Source organism: Pipra filicauda, unplaced genomic scaffold (assembly GCF_003945595.2).
Source record: "Pipra filicauda isolate LSUMZ 115617 unplaced genomic scaffold, ASM394559v2 scaffold213_size2393758_pilon, whole genome shotgun sequence".
NCBI classification, from domain to species: Eukaryota; Metazoa; Chordata; class Aves; order Passeriformes; family Pipridae; genus Pipra; species Pipra filicauda.
Genome location: NW_024104325.1, coordinates 2,092,722 through 2,116,716, shown reverse-complemented (window position 1 = coordinate 2,116,716; position 23,995 = coordinate 2,092,722). Strand labels below are relative to the sequence as shown.

Below are 23,995 nucleotides of genomic sequence, written 5' to 3'. Positions count from 1 at the left end.
GTGCTTTTATAATTACATTAATAGAGGGGCCAAACAATGCATTTATAATTATTACAATACTGACCATTATTTTCTAATGGGACATAGATTGAATAGACTTTATAGCTACACTAACTGTATTTTCAACCATCTTTTCTGTTTACTTTGAATTTTGGTGATGCCAAAAAACTAAAGTGTAACAGCAGCCATCAAAATAATACCAATAGTAAAAAGAAAAGCCTAACAAGAAGGGCGATGCTGCTTTTATATCAGTGGCCAGAAGTAATTTCTGGAGCTAGTGGAAAGTGGTGCCATGTGACTCAGGTCAATGAATTAAACACCAGTTTCTACAAGTAGAAGGGCTGACTCCTCATGAAGCTCTTCTCACTTAACCGTGTCTAATCTTCTTTGCTCCAAAAGTCAGATTTCCTCCCCCATCTCTTATCAGTATTTGTCATTGTTTACTCAGCCTGAGCAATCATTTGCCCACCTTATTCCACCATTAATATTTTCTTCCCTTTGTTACACCTCCCAAGTCACTAACAGACAACAAACTTGGTTCACTTGCCATTTTAAGCATTTGCTATATGCATGGTCTTAGGGGGACATTTCAGATCTGTTTAATTTTACGTCTATCCTTTAATTCAATTCAGTATTTCAGTTAGTCTTGTGCAGAATTGGATAATTTGAAATGAATTAATGCAAAATATTCATCTTTGCAAAATTAAAGCGATCCAACTTGGTTATGAGATGAAACTATATCATGAAAGTAACATTTCCAGTGCACCTGTACCTATACAGAGTTCAGCTCTACCACAACATCAAGTGGGCATCATGTGTGAGAGTGTAAGTTCATTTAGCTCTTTACCCTGTCTCTGCTGATGGTTAACAACAGATATCTGTGTAAGACCTTGGGAAGCATGAATTAGTATTTCCTCTACTCTCCCAGTCTTCAGCAGTTTGGATTCTTTGCCTTTCTGGGCCACAGATGGCATCCCGAGATTGTTCCTAAACAGTGTAATGCACTGTTGCACTTTGCATTTCTTGTTTATTTCTGCCCAGAAATCCCACCCTGGGCAGAGTTTTATTGAAAATTGTATGCTGTCTCAAAAAGCCTTACATGCGACATCAGTATCTTAAATATTTCAGAGTTCTAATTTCTTTAAAAATTCAACCCCTGGCTCCTTAGCTTACACAGTCATTGATCGAATAAGAGCATTTCTGCCTTTTCACAACTGCACATGAAGTCCAGCTCTTTCCCTATTCCAGCTCCTACACACTGTCCAATCACAGCTCTTTCTCTATGCTGTAGGTAGATATTACATAGTCCTGTAAGTACAACCCTCAGCCCTTGTCCTACTATTATCCTTTGCTGAACTAAAATAAATTTTTTCAAGTGAGCTCTGCTTACTAAGTCATCCATTTGCTCACTGTGATTACCTCAGGTCTCGTTTTGATTCACTACCCCGCCTGTCTTCAAACTTGGAAATTATAACAGATTTATTACCAGACTAATGGCAAAGATGCCCTATATCATTGCACCTGGAACAAACCTTCCAGAATGTCATTAGAAATATCTTGCCAGGAGAGGATTTCTTGCAGATGACTTTTGATTCACATGAATTTGCTGATTCTTGATTATGCTTAACCAAATATTTCACTATCAAATAGCTGCAAACCCATACAGCGATAGCACACAAATCTCCCAACCACAGCCAGTATCCTGTTTTCTGAATCATGCAGCTCTCTCATATCACAATAAGTTCATTCATACTCCTGCTCACTCAGATCACAAACTGGGCTGATTAACTCACAAAGAAACACTAAATAAGAAGTAGAATCCCTGTTCTGAATCCAGGGCCCTTTTGCTCCAATCAAACAAATTACTGTGTTGAGGAAGAAAAGTCAGGAGACTGAAAATAACTCCTCCAAGTCTCTCCTTAAGGCAGCATTTGGCTTCCAAGCACTGTTGTGTATCATCTTAATAAAGCACTTGGGAAATAAATCAAAGGCTATTAAAACACTTGTGACATCACACTTGCTTCTTTGAGTAACATCCACGTCTTGAATTTACAGTACATGTATGCTGAGTAGCTGGTGGACTGTAAAGAAAAAAAAAAGTGTATTGGCTTCTTCCTTCTTTGGCTTCTTTACCAGAGATAAAGTCTGCTGGGATTGTAATGAGCTTTTCTTACAAAAGAGTTAGCATTGTGAAAGCTGTTAACATACAGAGAGAGATTACAAAGAATAAAACCATTTACCTTTGAAAAGGGAATACTTAGAGGAAAATTTACTGAGGTCTTTGAGTTTCTTTCTTACTACTTTCATCGTGACTAGCCTCTAAATTTTATGCTGCCTCATAACAAGAGAGCACATCGTCACTCAAGCATTGGCAGGGAAGCGAAATTATATTTCCACAATGCCTGTAGTCAGGGCATTTTGCTCACAGGCAAAGGAGGTCAGAGTCCTGCAAACCACAGATGAGCTTACTAGAAAGGGCCAACAGTCTATAATTGATACAACTTACATTTTTAACTAGATATTAAAGTTAATATGGCAAGTCATCAAAACTCATGTTTCAGGGCATAAACTGATTTCTGTAGCAGAGCAAGAAATACAAATTATCCCAAAGGTAGCAAGCTTATTAAGAGTTTAACACTGATAATAGCTGTCATTTAGCTGGAGGCAGGCTAGCGGAAAAAAAAGCAGATCACCTCTTGAAAACTCTAGCAAGGAAAGTTCATTTTGAGGAAGAACTGAGGAAAACCTTCACATTCTTACCTACTCCACAGTATGATGTTGCTTTCACTTAAGCTGTGCTACCACAGAGTAAGGAAAAAAAAAGGCTCTAGTACTGCCTCCCTCACCTCCCAGAAAACACAAGAACAGAGGAGCTGAGAAGTTACAAACACAACTGGGGAAAAAAAGATTGTTTCATATATTCATAAAGAAACAAGTATCACAAATGAGTGCATTAAAATTTCATGTTGCTGCTACCTCTAGTGCTTCTCCCATCTAGTAGTTCTTACCAGCAGTGGCACACAGTCCATGGTCATATCTTCTGTGTTGATTTTCTTTCCTTGGAAAGAGAAGTGACTGTTTAAAAGGAATGGTTTTGATTCTCATTTCTTACCCTTTTGCAAAGATTAGCCTCTGTTCAGGCAAAATCCAAACTAACATTGTCATACATTGACTCAAAGATGACAATCCGTACAAGAGTTTCTCAAGGTTCTGTTGGTACTGGAAGAGAATATAGCAGAAGTTTGGCTCAGTAAAGCATAGATCAAATATCTGTCAGGCTTCAGCTATGGATGAAGAGTGTAGGCTTATGCAGCTGTGTTTCTGCTCTTCCAGGACTGGGTTTTATTAGCCAGCTTCATCCAAAACTCTCAGCTCATTTACTGCAGATGGGCAGGTAACATAACCCATTTAACTCATACATGCAGTGGTGAAGAAGCTGGCCTAAAGCTATATGTAGGAAGGCTAGGACTCACATCTGCCTTCCTCATTCCACAGCTCTAAACAGAAGATCTGTTGCTTCCTACAACAGAAAGGACAGAAATAAAGGAGATCAAAAATGTGTGGGTTTCAGCCTCTTAGATTGATCCTTTGGAGCAGAGACAGCTTGAGACAATGTAAATACACACAACCCCTCAGTAAGAAAACAGTGACTTGTTGGTAAAGCATAAGGAGAGCTTAGACCTGCCTACAGATTCCTTTTATTCTGCTGTATTACCGAAGGGTAATCAAACAGATCTAGTTCTATCAGGAGAAGTTCTGGCCTCCTATTTCCCTTTTAGCTTATTTGAAAAAGGTTATGTATTCAAATATAAAAAAAAAAATGCTGGCCTAATTTTGATTTCTGTCCCTTTTCCCCCAGAGGTTTCAAGTCCATAAGACTGGCAGCTGAGTGCTGTGCAGATTTTAAAGCCTGCAGCTTAAGCGAATTCTCTCAGAAGCTCTAGACACGCAGTCACAGCCTGCTGGGGAAGACTGGCAGCTTTTAATCAGTGACAAGGAACCTGCCATCTCCTTAGACTGCCTTCCAGTGTCTGTGTCCTTTCCAACCAGCTTTGTTTCTCCCTTATGTATGGGAAATACCTGGTTCCTGATTAACTCTGAGGGAGTGTTTGCTTTCTTCCTGTTCTGCCATAGAAGAGAGAGCATCTTTGTGACATCATGACTATGAAAAACACCTCCAGTTTTACCAACAGTAAATAGTAACAGATCAGAAAGTTGTTTTTGTTTTTTGTTGGTTTTTTTTTTTTTTTTAAATGCTGGACAGTGTAATCACGTAAGCCAATGGCCAACATTCAGCTGGTTTGCAGCAAAGCCAGTCTCAAGATTCTGCTTGGCCTGACCAGAGCTGTGATCTGAACCTTAGCCTTCAGTGTGACAAAGCATCTACATACTCAGTTCATGGAGATATCCACCCCATTCTTATTCCCCTTCCATCCTACCCTAATTTGTCTTTGCAGCCAAGATACTTTAAGCAATTAAGAAAAAGCTCTCAGGAAGCAAGTGTGAAGAATCTGCGGTTGGGCTTTCCCATGTTTACAGCAATTTGAGCTATTCAATTCTCTCTTCACTATGAGAAAACCAGGAAGTGAGGCTTTCTTCCACCACAGAAAAGCTGAGGTTCTGAGCAACCACCCAACTCCAGTAGCTCAAGCTTGAAGGAAAACCAGAAGAAAATTACTGGGAACATATACACAGATATGTATATAGAGTCATAAAATACAGCAGTAAAAAGTACATTAGTAGAACGAACAACACTCTTTCTGCACGAATTTTGCCTTGCAGGGAGATCGGATATCAGTCTCTATCTCTCCTCATGAAGTCATTTAATGAACAACACATGTGGTGTTTCTGAATTTCTAGTACTTTTCAACTCAGCATCTCTCATAGATACACTATCTATCCAGATGAAAAGAGATTTTATCTTCATACCTAACTACACAGCACACAGTAAAATGCATGCTAGAGAAATCCATGCAACTTCCAGACAGAAGAAACTCATTTGGGGGATAGGGAAAAATAATGGGCAAAAGGAAGGTGTTTTACCTTCCACTACCATGCAAAGCACTGCATCAGTTTAGACTGCATTACAATCGACGTTCATAATCAACAGGACACGTCCTCCTCTACCACTTAATGCATCTCACCAGTGAAATTCCTCAGTGCAGTAGCAGTGGGAAGCTGATAGAACGGACAGAAAAGATCCTGAATCCCCCCACGCCTCCTCCAAGCCTATATAAGGAGAAGTCCTATATAAGGAGAAGTCAAGATGCAAATTAACTCCTGGCTCACCAGGAATCAAGTGTCCCTCACGTTGTCTCTGTCATACAAGTACAAACTTTCTCAGTGCTGAGTACACAGAAGCCATCATGGCACATCCTAATGACAGGAGACAAAATGAACCTTCCTTGCCTTAGTTGCTCCAGTGACCTGCACAGTATTCACTAACTGTGGTCTCACCCAGTAGCCCTCAGCCTTCCTAAAGGACTCTGTGCCTTCCTGATGAACAGCTCATGCACTGGTGTCCCACTTTACACACACAGAGCCGTCCACAAAGTCCACTGTACTCCAAGGCACAGAAGCCACTGGCAGGATCACACCCAAAAGTGGGCTTTGCTATCATTATTGAAGGCACAAATTGATTAATTGTGGGTTTTATTTCTCCTCTTCAGTTTTGCCCAACTATTATTTGGTAGGTTAGAGAAATCAAAAAAAAAAAAAAAAAGAGGACACTTCTAAGCTAGACACTATTTTTTGGTGTAAATGGTATTCAGTTTATGCTGCATAACAAACATACTATTGATATATCTTATGCATTTTTACAGCACATAGTTTCCAGGTGCTTCACTAAGTCCTTCATAATGGAGACCTAATGACACATGCCTGGCCCTTTCTGCAGTAACAATAAACTGTGAATGTTTGCATGGATAATTCCCAAGGTGGACATGCAGAAATATTTTGGGCCTGGATCTGAAGACCTTAGAGTTCAGATCTCAAGCTAGTATTAGGCACTAAAGTGGATTAGCTTTTTGTTAACCCAAGCTCAGCCCCAAAGACCCTTTCCTTTTTGTGATTAGTAGCAGTTAAATCCCTATGAAGAGATAAGTACAGTTTTACCCAGATCTGCAAAAGGAAGAATGATTGCATAGACATGAAGGAATGGAAGTATCAGAACATAAAGGGTGTTCTGATTTCTGTTTATGAACTGGTGACTATTGTGTTGTTTTTCCTCTTAGATATCAGCTCCAGTCTAGCTTGTCTGCAGTTATTACACATCCACAACAGATGGATGAACCCCATGGACCAGAACTAGAGATAGTTCTGTTATGTTTTACCAATATCATTTGCACAAACAGGTACGGTCTAGGAAAGAGATATGTAAGTTCATCATCTAATTTACAGAACAGGAAAGAAAAACTGCATTTAAACACTGTATGTCTGTAAAACGGCATGAACGTAGTGCATTTGCTATTTACAGTATATTGCTAATATATGTAGCATTAATATTCATTATCTTGATTTACATGTTTCTTTCATGCGGAAAATGGATTTGAATCCTTTCTGATTTACTTGATAACACTCCTACATTTCATGACTGGCTGCAACAGAGAACACATTTCTAATACGCTTAATAAATTTACATCATCATTAGTACAGAATATTTTATCCATACAGGCCAGGGAATAAGCAGCACAGCACTAAATCCACAATCAAATCCGATCCTTCAAAATATCAGGGTATGATTCTTCAAGCTATGTAAAGGCAGAACTTACATAAGATTGATTAAATAAACACACATATGACACAAAATGCAATAGTTTTACTGGCTCTTATTCCTCAGGGAACATAAAACTCTGGTAAATTTCAATAAAAGTTCATTTTCCTGCCAAACTAGGATCTATTTAACCATCTGCTGTGAGTTGTTTCCTAGGTAGGTCTTTTTTGGCTTTTTGAGTGCACTTTTTGTTTGATTGGTTGGCAATCCCCATATCCACCCTCCAGCTTTATTTGAGCTGGTTTTGATAACATGAAAAACATCCCAGGAGACAGAAGACTTGACTGTGGTAGAAGTTTTTATTTCTGTTAGTCACCAGGGTAAAATGAGCCCCTTAATGTAAAAACTTGATAGCTATAGGAACTATTAGGTCCCTTGGGGTCCTGATGGCTGAACAGTGTGTCCCATCACAGAGAAAAACTCTGCACTGAGCTCCACACACAGTGCATAAAATCCATGTTCTAAGCCCACTTCCAGTGCAAGCAGATCTCCCGCTGTGATCAAACCATAAAAAGATACTGCTTCCTACACAAACAGCTGAGTGTGCAAACTCATTCTTCCCTTCCCCCAGATGCCCTCCAGCATCTATACACAGAGCAGACAGAGGTTGCTACGTTTGCAGGAGAGAAAATGAAAAAAGAATTAAACTAAAAGACACAAGGAAATGTCATTGTTACAATTTCACTAAATGCCCATAGGAGATAATGTGGCAACATTTATCAAGCTCTGATATTCATTTAAGAAAAGTGACTTACACTGTGCAACTGGAGCACTGTATTTATAGATAAAAGCATTTCAAATAGTCCTTTTCAAGTTCCTTTTTCCCACAAAACTGCTGGTTAAAATGTGCTTAATGAGACTTTCCTTCCCCTCACTTTGTCAGTTCCTCTCATACGGATTTGCTTCTCCTACCTACTTCAGCTAAAAAACCCTAATCTGCTGTTGCAGAGCAGACTGTGTCACTAAGCCACACATTATGACCTTATTAGTGTGGTTCAGCAGGTAGAAAATAAATGTGAGTTGAGAACAGTCAATCTGCAAAACAGAAGTAAGGACCCAACATAAATTTCCAGAAGAACAATGAATGTATTAACAGACATCCTGGAAATTCCCCTCAAAGGAAGTAAGCAAATACAGACAAACTCTTAAGTGTCCTGTTGCAATAACTCTCTAGTCCAGAGAAGAAAATCTCCACAAACACATCAATAATTTCTGAACATGACAAGAGTGAGAGAGGGCATTCTTACGTAGCAAGGAGCCAGAAAATTGCACGCAGAAACATTAGTATTGGAGGTTTCAAAGCACCTACAGTATTTATAACCACATGGTTGGGGTAAACTCACAGCCGAGAACTTTCCAGCAATGGGATTCAAGGGAGAGAAAGATGTCTAACAGAGATCATCTGGCTAGTATCATAGAATGGTTTGGGTTGGAAGGGACCTTGAAGATCATATAGTTCCAACTCTCCTGCCCACCCACTAGACCAGCTTGCTCAAAGACCTATCCAACCCAGCCTTGAATACTTCACAGGATGAGACATCCACAACTTCTGTGGGCAACCTGTTCCAGTGTCTCACCACCCTCACAGTAAAGAATTTCTTCCTAATATCTAACCTAAATCTACTCTCTTTCAGTTTAAAACTATTCCCCCTCGTCCTACCACATTGCAAGTTTGTGTTCAGATATGATCCTCAATCTACATCTACCTCTCTCCCTGAGGCTTCTATCCCTAGAGCAACTGCAAGAGGAAAGAACACATTCCAGTTTCTCCACTGCTTCTTTTCATTATCTAACATACTAATACTAACCGATCTTCAACAGTAAATGTTTTCATCAACACACTCCCATACACAATGATGCTTAGGGGACTACCCAACATACAGGCACAACACAAGGGTACTTAGACCTTAGTACCAAGTACCTTGGTCTACCTGAGCCCAATATCTTGTCTCTAGCAGTGTCTGAGAGCAGGACAGTGAATTCTTTATTTCATTAAGTTATCTCATGGAATAAATGAAGGTTACTGATTCTTCTCTGGATTACACACCCCATTTCCCCATCTTGAAAGGACAGTTCCAGGCTGATTTGCAGTGGTGTTGGAAGGAGCAGATGAGTAAACTGATGGACAGTAGTTCCAGGTTAAACAAAAAGGCCATGTAAAATCTAGAAATAGATCCACTCTAAGCTTTCCAGGAAGGAAAAAAATATAGCAACTCTTCAAAATCCCTGCTTTACACAGGGAAAATTAAATCTAGATCTATAGGAGGCATAAGTATTTTTCAGCATCCTTGAGATTTCTTCATGACATATGTGCTGAAGCTTCCTTACTGCAGAAACCAGGAGTGGTGAAGGACAGGTTGGAAGGGATAAGCTCTCCTGATTGGGGGAGGTCAGAGTTCAGGCACAGTATTGGAGTGTCAAGAGTATCACCAATAGCTTCCAGAACTAAAACAGAAACAGATCACATTGTAGAATGCTCTCACACTAAGCAAACTCTACATCTTCCTACTTTCTGGCTGAGAACAGAAGTTTAATTACTGTTATTTCTATATGAAGTTCCATGAAATTACCGATTACTGCCCAAATACAGAGCAATAAGAAGGCAAAGAGGTGAATGGTAGCACTCATGGCTTGTCAGCTTCTCAAGGCCCTGAAAGTGTCCTGCACAAACACCTTTCCAGAGCATCATATTTACACAAATAGAAAAAGATTAGTCCTCCCCACAGCTGTCTACAGCTCATGGATACCCTATACACTATTCTGACATTTTTATTTATTTGAAACGTAAGCTTATCTTACTCCAGTGGTAAAAAACATCTTCTAACTCTCACAGCTTAATCCTCTTTGTGATCTGAGAGATATCTATGAGAGGAAGAGAAATAAATCCAATACACTCAGTTAATTGCTCAGTGACAGATAATCTTTTTTTCCTCCATTTTCGTCCTCTTCTATAAAAAGAATAGCAAAAAGTAAATAAAAAGTCCTCAACTAAAACTGTGGAAAAAATCTGCTGAGAGGATAATGGCATAATTAAAGTCAGGCACAGCCTGATGCAAAATTTCATTTACCAGGTACAGTTGCAGTAGCTTACTTGCCATTCAAAGCTCACTGAGCACAGAGCCTTAACACTCTAGTAGATAATACAGATTCTCTCCATCTCTTTTCTCTTACTATATTTCATCTTTTCATGTCTGTCACCAGTGGTCTCTTAATTCATCAGTAGTTTTGGAAGGATGATCTCCATCTGTTAGTGTTGCAGCCAACTGCAGTTGTAACTCCAGTAGTTAAACTGGCTGAAAAATTACAAAGAAATGTCGTCCTAGCAGGTTCTAGTGTGTTTATAAAGACGACAGATTCATATACTGCAGGCAATGGCATAGTTGGGTTATAGGTGGTTACAGTCCCATCAGTCATAAAACTGCTTAAGTCACCCAACTACGCTTTCAAATGACAGATGTGCTTATAACCAGCTATCACATAAATGACTCATGTCCGTGACATGCTTCTAAACAGCCTTTCATCATTCATCAGCTTTTTGAGAATGCACTCAGCACAGGAGGCAAGAGTGGTATTTCTTTGTCATGTATTCAAGACAGATTCCACTTCAGCTGTGGATACCTGCAGAACTACCTTTCTCCTCTAGCCTTCAGAAACAGAACTTTAGAAAGGAAACCAGACATGAGATCATGTTTTTTTCCATTCCCCAGAATAAAACCTAGAGGCATGAAATAAATTGCAAGATATGTTTCACCCCTTCTCTCAAACCTATTTTTCCCTATCCTTTTCAAACAAGCAGAGAGATTTAAATTAACATGTCACTTAAGCAGCCAGGAGGAACAACAGCTAATAACTTCTATCAGGTAAATTGAATAATAATATATGCCCATCTCACCATTTCTATTTATCACACTAAGAGCAGAGAAGTTGTCCTGGGATCTTCATAGGCATATTTATTAGTGACCTGAAGGTATGCCTGCACAGTGAGCGGGGATCTAACAGCAGAGTCAGACTCAGGACAAAGCACAGTGTGACCACCTAAGGCTTATATAAGGCAACAGGACTGAAGAAAATACAAAGAAGGGCACTGGCAGCTTCCAGGGCAGCCATGAGCACTGAAAAGCCAATCAAAGAGTAATGGAGCACTGCAAAGACAAGTATGTTTTTTCTGGTTCTCCTTCAACATTTCCCAGTCCAAAGCAATCATTCATGGATTCTGGATGGTTGGCCATACAACGGCAATCAAGTCCTGACATGTGACATATGCCAAGTGAAGTCTGATGGGTTCAAAGTAAGACAAGTGGTTCCTCAAATAATTTATGGAATTCCTTGCTCTTGTTCACAGGTACTAAAAATTTTAACACACTCTAAAAGATACTGAGAAAGTTAGCTCATGGAATATTAATCCCGTGATATATATTAATATATATATAAAAAAAATTATTCTGATCCTGATACACCTTACACTTAAGATTGAAGAAGGACCCCAAACTTAAAGCCTAAGAAGGAATGCTAAGAGAATACTAGGAGAAAGTGTCAGCTATGATGATAATTTTCATATAGTCTTTCATATAGACTGGTTCTTGGTAATAGGATACCAAGCTAGAGGAAACAATCAGGTTATTTTATGTTGTTAATCACGTTCTGACATTAGGACTGCACTCACTAGCTCTAGGACTGCTACATTGCTAAGGCCCCAGCTATCTGCTACATCCTCCAGAGACACCCCCATGGTCCCTTCTCTTTTAATCAGGGTAAAATTTTATGCCATTATGGAATGCCCCACAGAAACTAATTCTGAAACACGCAACAGTGTAGGGTCAACAAGAAGCATGTTTTCCACTCTGATGTGGCTATTTTCAGTCAGAAAACCGTATCTTAACACAATCCTACACAATCACATAAGCAGATCTTCAGCACTGTCAGCAATGGGGAAGGAGGTGTCTTCACATGCTGAAAGGCTGTATCTTTCTCAGTGACTAATGAAACAGAGATGAGTATTTCTCAGGGTGAAATGACTGACGCTAGTAAAAGGAAGTAGAAATAGTATTTTTCATATTTATGAATATTCTTTTTTAAAACCACTGTGAAATTAAACAATCTAGCACAAATTCCCTTTATAAAACATTGCCAAAGCCACATGCCTGAGAGACCCTTTATGTGTACACACACCACAGTAAAGACAAGGGAGTAGAAAGTCATAGCAGCAAGGTATATGAATGGATGAAAAAAATATTTATTCAACCCTGAAAAATACTAGTTTTTTGAGTGTTCTTGTTGCTGTTCAGAACAAATCCTAGCAGTTTTGTGTTTCTTTAGGGTTTAGTTTTTCTGTCTTGGGTTAGGTTTTCCTGTTTGTTTGATTTTGGTTTTGTTTCATTCCTTCAGGCAATTGGGCAAAGCAATAGCCTGAGTTCAGAATATAATTCATGTCAATCCCTCCTCTGTCATTCTCTTAAAACCTGCTCTCAGTTCCTTGAACAAAAAGGTTATTTGTTCTATTTCTGCACCAAAAATCTTCCTTGGTGAAGAAAACCCCTTTTCCATGCAAGCTTATCAAAACAAGGTCATTCTAACCAGAAATTTCAGTTTCAAATACCCAAAGTTTTCTTCTACTGTGACAGTAGCCTATTCACCTCCATCAGTGACCTGCATACAAACCCCCTGAACTTCCCACCAAAGTTTCACAGATGAAACCCTAAGATGAAACCCTTTCATCCATTACTGCTCGTAAAAGTAACACGAGGGACAGGTAAAGTAAACACTTTTTAGATTCCTTCTTCAGAGAAGTAAAAAGAGGCACCATCTGCTTGCACTGAATCCAAGTAACAGCCCTAAGAAATTGTCCAGGGCCTAGCTCCTTCCTTTGGTTCATAGAGTGCATGATACGCTTTGAAATCATGAAGGTATTGAAACATTCCCTATAAATCAATCTAGCAGTCAAGTGGAAATCAATTATCTAGTACTAATACCATCAGTTCTAGTCAACAGACATTGAATACTCACTCTTAGGTATTCCCCCAGTCTAAGCAGTACTGGCTTTTCATAAGGATCATTTGGGCTGACAGCCATGAGATCCTTCATTATAAACAAGAACTTTAGGCTGTTAAAAAAATAAACAAATTGGCTGATTTTGATCTGAATAAGACAGGGAAGGGTAAATCAAATGACAGTATATCCACGAAGTACCTTATCTACCTGAAACAAGACAATCAGACTTCAGCCTCTTTGTCCTTGAGTATGAAAGAAATGGGAGAGAGAGTTTAGCTACAAACCTTCTAACACATTTAAAGAAATCCAATTAAATTCAATAAAAGAATTGCATCAGGCTCTTCCTATTTAAGTAAGGTGATAATTATTAACTCAATTTATCTCCATACCTCCAAAGAGAGCTCTCTGTGATGCTTCCCAGGTTGTAGTCATACAGCTTTGTCAGAATTAGAATCACCTGAAGGCAAAAGAAGAAATCATGATTAGTCTCAAACAATTACAATCTCACAGAACTGAAATAACCCCGTGGAGGGCTTAGAATTCTTTTAATGGGTGCTTAACATAATTGAATGAATTGTTAAAAGCATTTGCCTAAACTGACATGGAAAGAATTTGCAGAGGTGTACCTTTAGCCAATTGGACCTTTTCTCATTCAGCTCCTCTGCATGTTATCACCAACAGGTTCTTCCCTCAACCCCAGGAGGCAATGGGAAGGAGCTGAAATACTAAAGTTTCAGGATACAAGATGAGATCTTGTATGCAGTAGAAATAGTGAATATTTTCTGCTCTGTTTCACAGGCATTGAAGCTGCTGACTTTTTTCACAGCTATGGTGCACTGACCTGCCTCCAGTCAAACTCTAGTTGTAGCAGATGACATGACACAAACAAATGATCACCAGTTTTGACTTGGGAGACTCAGACTGGACATCAAGAAAAATCTCAATGAGGAAAACAGTTCAACACTGGGACAGACTACCCAGAACATGGGTAAAGTCTCCATCCCTGTTGTTTCTTAAGACCTGGCTAGACAAAGTCATGGCTGACCTGACCTGTAGCTGGTGATAACCATGCTTGGACTAAGAGGTTGAACTGGGGGCCTCCAAATACCTCTAACAACCAATGTTTCTGTGACTTCAGTGAAAAGTTTTAGATTTATTCAAAATGGAAGTGTTTCCAAGTTTAGAACTTTTATCCGCTCTTTTGATAAACAGCCTTTCCCTCCTGCCAAAACAGACACTTCTAGAATAAAATTATTGTACTATGGGGAGGAATGCAATTTTAGCAAAAAGCATTTTGAGCAAAACATTTCAGCCTGCTCTTCTGTTAATATCTTCAAAAAATAATTTCTGACTTTCAAGATGTTGGGCTCCTTTAAGAAGACCTACATTTGGGACAAACTACCAGACCATTACTATTGCTACTAATTCATTTTGCATGTCTCCCTGCAAGATCGCTGTATATCTTATCCTCCTCCCTATTCCATTAAAACCACAGTAAATTAGAGTCCCAACACTTATCTGACAAAACTCTGATCTATACATCTCTTATTATTTTCAGCCTGGGTTCCTAAGAAATGAGGCACACAGATACACATCCCCCTGCTCCCTTGGTAAAATTGCCAACTTCAACACTTTTGTCAGAGCAACAAAGGACTGTAGGAAATTCAGTGCCTATCTGCCCAATGCTGCCTATCAGCTGGCACCAGCATGGCAGAGGAATCACCACATAGCTGCTTGTACTAGGGGAGGAAGAGACCTCACCACTGCCTTTTCCAAAGCCAAAAGCCCTTCTACATCTTACACACTGATAGCCCTAAAACAGCCACAGCGGGAATTGTCTCTTTCCAATATCCTCAGCATGTGAGATGGCAGAAAAAGCTGATGGGAGCTGAGGGCATAAGCGAGCACACAGTGCTATAGCAGAAGGTATAGGGGACAGAGGACACACATCTGACAGATATCTGTTTCTACAGCACAACTCTTGAATCTCTCGTAGCACAAAGAAAAGGCTGCCCAAAGCACTCCCTATCTGCACAAACACATGTCATGTGCGGCTCACGGGGAAATTTACACAACAGCCACGATCCCCCTCTGCTCCCCAAGGCACCCTGACATGGACGTCCCCTCCGCTCCCCACAACCCTACTGCTGTCCAGGAGGTGTTTTCCCCTCGCCTGGCAGGTCCCTCTTTGAAGAGGCAGCCAAGGTGTGAAGCGCCAGCCGCCTGCCGAGGCATCAGATGGCCAGGCTGTGGAGGGCACATATGGTTCACCAAGGCTCATACCAATTAGCACTTTGTAAGTGCTAAATCTCAATCGCCACCCTCCCAGGAATGCTTATCAATGACAGCAGGGCAGCTGTCTGCTCCAGATACAGAACTGTGCCGCTGCCATCCCTCACAGCACCCTCTGAATGGGTCTGTAAATCCCCTACTTGGCAAACAAATAAAAATCAAGCGGGGAGACAAACTCCTTGTGTGCATAAAACCTTTCTGAATAACAACTCGCCCAATGAAAGGTAGCAGTGAACTCCATGATGTGCAGTGCCAGCCTGCTTGCAGACACTCTGTGGGAGTTGTACATACCCTCAGCTTTGAGCCTCCCTTGGACCTGCAAAGCAGCTGTACAGTTGCCTGTATGTCTTTCCAAGTCTTGTTTTCTTCTCTTGTCCCTCTCCTGCTGCACTTGCCAGAGGTACCAGAGATGCAAATGACTAACAAACGTTTCCCCTAATTAATATTTTGACATCTGGCAATTTTAGAAGCAGACCTGAAGATAACAGGTATAGAAATTGGGAAGAATAAACAGGAAAAACAGTGTGATTTTCTCCCTGTTCTTTGCCACTGGCTGATGTAATCTTGGGGAAGACCATACAAGAATCAAGAAACACTTCCCCCGACTGTAAAATACAGGAATTAGAATCAGGCTAATTTTATTTTATGCAATACTAAAATTAGCAGTGTGTAATTACTGGTGATAACTAGACTGAGAATTATTTTTCATAACATACTCAGATTTTTACTTTTTCCCAACTGAGAAAATTTACAAATCTAAAACGACCACGAAAGAAAACTCCATTGAGATTTTTAATCTTGTCACTTGAGGGTGAAAAAATATTGCAACTGACATCCCAAAAAGAATATGAAATTACAAAAAAATTAAAAGTGCCAATATGAGAAATCAAAATATTTATCTTCCAGAGAGTAGAAATGTCTCTTTTGTTCTTTTTTCTTCCTTCAGAAATTTCAGTAAAACCCACACAATCTTGAAGTTCTGCAGCTCCCTTGGAATTGTTGGGGGGGAAAAAAGCCAGCTGCATTCCATCATAATTATTTTTTATATAGCTCTAACAATCCCTCTGCAGAGGCATCCCTGGACTCATCTAAATATGCATCTTAATTGCTGACTGGCTACATCAAGAATCCTAAGTAATATTCCTGTATCCTGACTTCTTAGTAAATTTAGGATTAAATCTTAGCATTTAAGATTTCCAAGTTAATGTATATATTTGACACCATGCTGTGGTGAACATATGCAGCCATTTAGATACCTCCACTTGGTGCAGATACCCTATTTCGAGAACGCTTAGGAGCTTTTCTATTAGAAGCTTTTTAATTTTTGAGAATCTGTATCAACTCCCAAATGTCTTAAAGATTATCCTTAGTTTCAGCAGTCTCCTTGTGTCATTTACGGTTATTCAAATACCAGTAACAGACCTGCTCAAACATATATGTACAGAACAAACAGATCATTGGGCAGAAAATTAGTTATTTCTGACGTAGAGGTCAGTATTCTCTTTTCCCCTTTGTAATGATACTTGAATAACCTACATAAGGCCATGGTTTTGGATATATTTACTTTTTCAGAAAACATTTTTCTCCTTTGCTGTTCTCATTTCTTTGTTATTTAGCTTGCAAAGGTTAGTTCATGTTTAAGACTGTTTCTTTTTTCCCCGCCCTCTGTAGCTGTCACTGTGTAGTACTGAGGAACCTAATGAACAGAGACATGCATATTATATTGTTCTAAATGTCAGAAGAGGGGCTGTGAAGAAGCTCAGTAATGAAACGAAAAACATTGTCTCGCCTTTTCCTTATTTCTTGCTTTGTTTTTGTTTTCTAGAAGCGTGTGTTTTTTCTCCTTTACCACTTACCAATCAATGCAAGCTAACAAGAGCAAGAAGCAAAAAGCAGGCAAAGTAGAAATACAATGAAAAGGAGCTGAAAATCCAGCGTTATGCTAGCTCTGCTGTGAATACAGATAACCCTTCCTATTCCATAGAAATACAAGACTTCAGAAAGTCTGCTATTCATTAGGATCAGCAATTGAAGTGGATTATTCTGCCGCAGCAGCTGGGACAGAGAAGGAGACACAAAACTTTATCACTTCTGCACTGATAGCTCAGATTAAAAGACACTTGATCCTGGGTTTTACCACATCCCCAGGGAGCACACCTACCAAGAGATATAGCACTAAAAATGTTTTTAGTTACTCATAAAAAGCAGAAAAGCCCCAGCAGGCAGGAAACAGATAGAAGCCTTGGTGGGTTGGCACAGCCACATGGAAGAAAACAGACTGTCAAAAGAGGTGCTTAAACCTGGCTCACCCATCTGCCAAAGGAAACCAGTTCCAAATGGCTGTTCTAGGAAGAACAGGGTATTTGCACTTTGGACACCATCACGTTTTATTTCAAACTAAGACAGCGTTTTCAAGGAAAACACACTTTGTTAAACACTCCTGACCTGTGATTGCATTTTAAGACTTGGGATGTGAAGGCCTACCTGTAGGATTCAAAACAGCAATCAGTGGCTGGGCAGAAGAGGCTGCTCTGCAAACTTGCCAGTTTAGGCCCTAGCAGGGTCTTTGCTATCGCAGGACAAATTCTAGGGTAAACATGGCTAAATTTTTCCCACACCTACCTTGGTTCGTGATCAACTGATCCATGCTATCCTCACCATATCCTTCTTTGCATTTCTGACCCATGTTTAGAACTGGCTTACATCTTTCTCTTGACCCTGTTCTCAACTGCTCTGCAAACACATCTAGGAAGCTCCCCCAGGGTATCAGCCAGAATTTGTCCTTTACTGCAGCACTAGTTCCGAAGGATTACATTTAAACTGACTTTTCTCCCCTGGCAAAAGGTATTGCATCTGATCAAACAGTGCTGAACTAGCTGGCCAGGAAGGTAGTGAACAGAAGTCTGCAGGCTGCTGCTCATCAGTTTCATAACATATTGGGAAGGAAGCGATAAGCTGCACTCTGTGGCTGTGTAACTCACCTGCTGTTAATAATGTGGGGCCAGAAAGCAAGCCAGCCCACACTGCCACAGCTACACAGAAATCAGCACCCAAGACAACTAATAGCACACTAGGTCAGGGATCTGTAACACTCCACAGTACTCACTGACAACTGCAAATTTACCCCTGGGAATGCTACCTGAGCACTGCGTTAAAAGATGTCCATACTTAGGCAAGCTCAGCTAAACAAGGATGTGAACTGCAACAATCATTGTGTTCCAGGTTTGAACAGAATCACTAAAGACCCACTACACAAAGTGGTCTGTGATAATCCAACTCAATTTCATTTACACCGACAGCTCACCTTGGATACGTTTTATCAGTTTAATTCTCACCACCACCCCCAGGTCCCCTCTGCAGATGCTTTCCACCTTATGCAGCACAAGGTACTAAATTCATACCAATGACTTGCAGAGCTCTGCAGTGACAGGAGATTTTTCCAACAGAACATCACAATCAAATTTCTAAAGGTGTTCACTATAACTTGTTGGGCTCTGAATTTTGTACTGTTACCTCTAGACTGACCCAAAACTGTGCCAGAAAGATGGGCCCTACAGGATTCCAGCGCTGATTTCAAAATCACAACAGAGCTTTGTTTATGAAAACAAAACTGGTCCCTCTCCTTTAATATTTTCAAACTTTCATGCTTTGCATGTACGTTTGCTTGTGTTTCAGTCAAGACTGCAGATGTGCTGGGATAAACCACAGCACTAAAAAATACATAGTCATTTGTCCACTTTCCTGACTTGCACACTATCAGCTCTCAGCACTAACTGTGTACAGGCTGCCCCTTAACATTTTGTTGAAATCATTTTAAAGTGGTATATTTGGTAAAATATTTCTAATACCTGACTGATAGCCATTTACAGCAGCTTTCTGAATCAGTTTCTTGTGAGAACTGTTAATGTGGTGACCAGATATTCCCCACTGACCATTGAAATCCCAGGGGAAAAAAAAAAAAAAAAAAAAAAAAAAAAAAAAAAAGAGGAGCATGCAACACATCCAGAGGTTCTGGGACTCAACACACCATATCTGCAGTTTGGTTGCTCTATTGTTATGAGCTTAAAAGGTTTAGACATAAGGTTTGTCCCACACATAACACTGGCAGTCGTCAATATAACTATTTTGTTAATAAAGTATTATAATGCACATAGCTATGTAAAAAAATTATAGATTTAATGGTGTAACTATATTTACAAGACTCTCCTGATGAAACTGTCACACTGCCTTCTAATTAGGAAGAGAGAAAGAAATATCCAGGCACAATCAAGACAGTTTAAGTACACCTCAATGTGCAGTGATCCATGAATCCCTTATTAAACTCTAGAGATCCTTTCCATCCCCTACTTAGCAGGAACATAAGTCAATAACAAAGAAGCACTAAATTAAGTTTTCACAAGCCTGCTGGTCTGCTATAATTGAGCAGGAAACTAAAGGTTTTGAAGCTTTCTTATGCACTCTGTGTCAATAAACCATATTTTTCAGGCTGTTGTGTTTGAGAATATGCACATTCGAAGACTGGAAATAATTGGGCACCTATCTGTTCCGTTTATCTCTACCTTCCCAATACCACACTGGTTTGGGTCTGGCTGAGCTGGAGTTCATTTCCCCACAGTAGCCCTCACAGTGCTGTGCTTTGTACTGGTAGCTAGGAGGGTGTTGATAACACACCGGTGTTTTGGGTACCGCTGAGCACAGCACCAACACTGTGACATTCCTTCCCCAGTTGAGGGCAAGATCCTGGGAGGGGACACAAGTAAGCCAGTTGACCCAAACTGACCAAAGGGATATTCCATACCACATGACATCTGCTCAGACATAAAAGCTAAGGCAAGGAGCAGAAGGGGGCATTCATTGTCTCCAACGGCTGCCTGCTGAGGAAGCATCACACGTACCCAAGCCCTGCTTCTCGGGAGTGGCCGACCATCGCTGCTCATGGGAAGCAGAGAATAAACCCTGCTACCTTTTGCTTTTGCGTGCGCAAGCTTCCGCTTTGCTTTTTGCTTTAAGTAAACTGCCTTATCCCAACCCATGAGCTGTTTTCCATCTTACTCTCTCCCCTGCCCGGCTGGGAAGGGGAGTGATAGAGCAGCTGGGTGGGCACCTGATGTCCAGCCAAGGTCAACCCACCACAGGACTTCAGGACTGTAAAAAAGGAGGAACAGAACCAGAACAGAGGAATATTCTCAATGAACTGTTTGGTGAGACAGCTATGTGAGGAAATGTTTTCAAATAAATTCACAAATAAGCCTGAATAATTCATGACTGAAAATTTTACAGGCTGCTCATGAATAAAAAAAAAACCAAACTTGAGAGAATTCATTATTTGAGCAAATTACTTATACAAATCTTGTTCTTTGTATTATTTTTAGCAATTTTATACCACTCAGCAGGTATAAGGACCTCTACTTTACTATGCAAGTAACAAGAACTATGGAGTCATGAAGACTTCTGTGATTTGCTTTCCACCTGGACTGCAGATCAACAGACGTTCAATGACAGAGAACAGAAACCATATGGTTAAACAGCTAAATTACCAATTCACAATTTCACCAGTCTTCGTTATGAAGAACCTATAAAGTGAAAATCCCTTCATTTTTCTGCATCCTACAATGAACAGAAAAAAGGTTCAATACTGCCCACTAATCCTCCCTGTGACAGAAGCGATAGCCGAAATTTAGAGAAAAAGCATTAAAATTGTGCATGTAGAGGGTGACACTTTCCCTTAATAACTTTCAGCAGTCAGCAGATTACACTCTTCCTAATTCAAAACTATTGCAACTATTGTGCCTAATAATAAAAGGATCAGAGAGAGCAACCAAGGATGATCAAAGATGTGGAATGACCTTTTTTTTAGTGAGAAATTACTTCAACTCTCAATCCAAGAAAGAGACAAAGGAGATATGAAAGACATCTGTAAAGTCCTGAGTGTCCTGAATTGATTATTCACTAGTTTTCAGCACACAAAGCCTAGGACAGCAAGCAAAACTGGGAGGTTCAAAATATTACATATAAATGAGTAGGGAAGTTCCTTCCCACTGCATTTTGTGGATACTGAAAACTTACTATCAGCTCAAAGGGAGACAGAAGTTCAGGGAAAAAAACACACATTGAGGTCAATTAAATAAAAATATATCTAGCAATGTTTGTGCAGGTTTTCCCAGGTATGCAATTTTAGCCACTTTTGGAGAGAGAATATGGCCCATCCTTTTGTTCTTATAGATACCATAGGTAGCTTTTGCACTCATGAACTTATATAAATCTGTTTATAGTTATTTCTATTTTTGGCATCTATACAAACCACCTGTAGGCAGAAATTTCAATGTTTGCCAAATGCGGATACTAGTATTTTCTTTCTTAATCTTTTATAATTCAATCACTAGAGCAAGATGTATGGCAGTGTCTATTATACTCAGATTACAGGGGTCCCTGGCATGGTGACAACTTTTAGGAGACAACAACACGAATTATAATAAAGAGAGGCAAAATGCAGCATCTCTCTTCAAATCTTTTAAAGATAATCCTAATCTTCATGCTTGTCATCAGGATGGAATAGAAATTTGTTACAGTCTAAAAAGAATTTAAGATACTACCACCACCAAATCAGAGAGGAGGAAACTGTTTCTGTAATAGCTAAGGTCAAGACACTGAGTTGTTGTTTCTCCTGGCTCCAAAAGGGACCCAAACATAGGCCTACCACATTCCAGAAAAACACTTCGGCCACTGACATGCTGATTAACTTATAAAGTGGAATTAATTCCCTGCTTTGAATACTTTTTTCGTCACTGAAATCCCCTTTCACAAATTCCCGTTTCATTCAGTAAGAATCTGTTTCATGGAAATATTTCTGAGTAGCTCCAAACATGATTAATGAGCTAAACCGAAAAGCAAACACAAACCCAAAATATTAAAAGGAGTAAAAGTAAAATCCAGGGAGTAAATTACTGCAGGAAAAAAAAAAGAAAGATACTCAGGTTCCAAAGTAAATGTAATAGTAGATTTTCTTCCAGTGGCAGAATTAGGCAGGAAAGAGGGGAAGGAGGACAAAAACAAGGGAAAAGACTGCTTGTCATCTTGAAATGTTTTAATACAAAGGCAAATAATGATGAAAGAGACAAGGTTTCATTTCAGAAGACAAAAGCTGGTATAGAGAGAATCGATTACACACTGTAATTGCATTCATGCTTAAAAGCCATTAGCATGAGAGCCCTATGCATGCTTCAAGAAGGAAATATAGCCTTCTGTATATTCATGTCACTGAATACTCATATAGGCCTTTAGGGGATTATTTCAGAATTAAGACCAGAGGAGGGTAAAGCCCTAAGACTACTTGGAAAGAAATTTCTTCTCTTATGCCCTATTATATTTGCTGTCAATCAGCAGCTCTTTCTTAAACATACGGTTACTGACAGTGATTTAGGGTGGACACCCAGAAAGGGTGGAAGGGTCAAGTGGAGAAAAGCACTCAGCTGTTCTGTGCCTGGCGTGCTCCTGGGCTTGCTATTGAAACACTCAGACATTCCAGAGGCTCCAGGCTTTGCCAAGGGACAAAGATTTTAAGCGATGAAATGTCATTTCTGAAGGAAATTTGGAAAGCCAGCATATCTACAGGCAAGTAAAAACTTGCTTCTGAGAAGTTTCTCACACATCTGATCTTATGTACAAACTAGGACTGCAGCATAGCCACTGGCTGCTAAAAGAGAGCAGCACTTAGAAAAAAAAAGGAGTAGGCAAGAAGAGACTTCATGAAAACATTCCAGTCAATCATTAAGATCCTACTTTGCAAGCTCTATGGTGGTGCTTTTCTGGTTAAGACCCAGAAGTTCCCAAAGAATTTAGAGATACCCATGAACTCCAAACTCACAGTTTTCCATAAACCAGTAATCTAAGCCTCTACTGGAACATAATTCACCCAACTCTATCTGAAGAAAGAATGAAGAGGAGAAATATCACAAAAGGTAACTAATGTGAGAAAGACTGAAGAGACCTTTCCTTGGGAAAGGAATCGACCTGGGGGAAGACTGGAGGTGGGGGGATACACAACACAAAAAACCTGGGATTCATATGGTATATACAATACCCAGATTGTTTATTCTGGAGCTTACTACAGAATACAAAAGTGAAAAATTAGCATGCAATGAATAATTTATTTAGCACTTTGCTATTGTTTAAACAACTCACTTTCATGAAAGCAATGTGTATTCAAGCAATAAATCACTGTTTAGCACTCTGTTACAAGCAGAAGATAATACTTGACAGTATTATTGAGTGATGTTGCATGGCCACAAGGCAACTACAACAGAGATAAGGATGATGTCCTTTAATAATAGACTGCCCCTCCCTCACTCCAGGGAAGAATTGGGTCTTTAAAAATAAAACTTTCATCCTGGGGCAGCAGGCTTAGTGAAACTTAAGACCATAAGTGCCTTTTATCTTTAGGCCCCAAAAGTGCCCTGCAAACATTAATTGATCACTCTGAACAACAGTTCTGTGATGTAGGTTGGTTTTGTTACATCAAGTATGCAGAGTTCAAGAGAGTTTGCTATGGAAGGCAGGGTAGGAATACTTACTCTGATGAACTCTTAGGCCTTTGCTCTTGAAAACGTTCTTTGCTGTCCTGTAATGGATGGAGAGATGGGTTTCATAAGGTCCAGACCTGCTCTAACATTGAGTCCCAGCTTCCACCTTGTTTAGCTCTAACAGGACAAGAGTAAAAGCTTTCTATTCCCCTTCATGTAATTCTACTGTCTTTTTGAATCCAAACAGATGGGAACATACTCTTTTTAGCCTGATCTTCAGTCATGAAGATCACTACCCTACTACAACACTACCCTAACATACACAAGGTATGTTTCCCAGAAGCTGAGAAAACAAACAAGCCTTGTGCAAAGATCATTTTTATTCCGCACAGTCTTTTGCTACTGTGTTGAGGACATCTATTCT

General features: G+C 39.8%; 1 protein-coding gene across 3 annotated transcripts in view; it reads right to left on the bottom strand.

The window, feature by feature from the left end:
• Nucleotides 1-23,995, bottom strand: part of SORCS1 (sortilin related VPS10 domain containing receptor 1) — a 268,559-nt gene that overhangs the window by 170,683 nt on the left and 73,881 nt on the right. For all 3 annotated transcript variants that reach the window (XM_027735281.2, XM_039381133.1, XM_027735283.2), the window contains exon 2: nt 13,150-13,217. In XM_027735281.2, the coding sequence (XP_027591082.1) occupies nt 13,150-13,217 (68 nt within the window). The remainder of the gene's footprint in view (nt 1-13,149; nt 13,218-23,995) is intronic.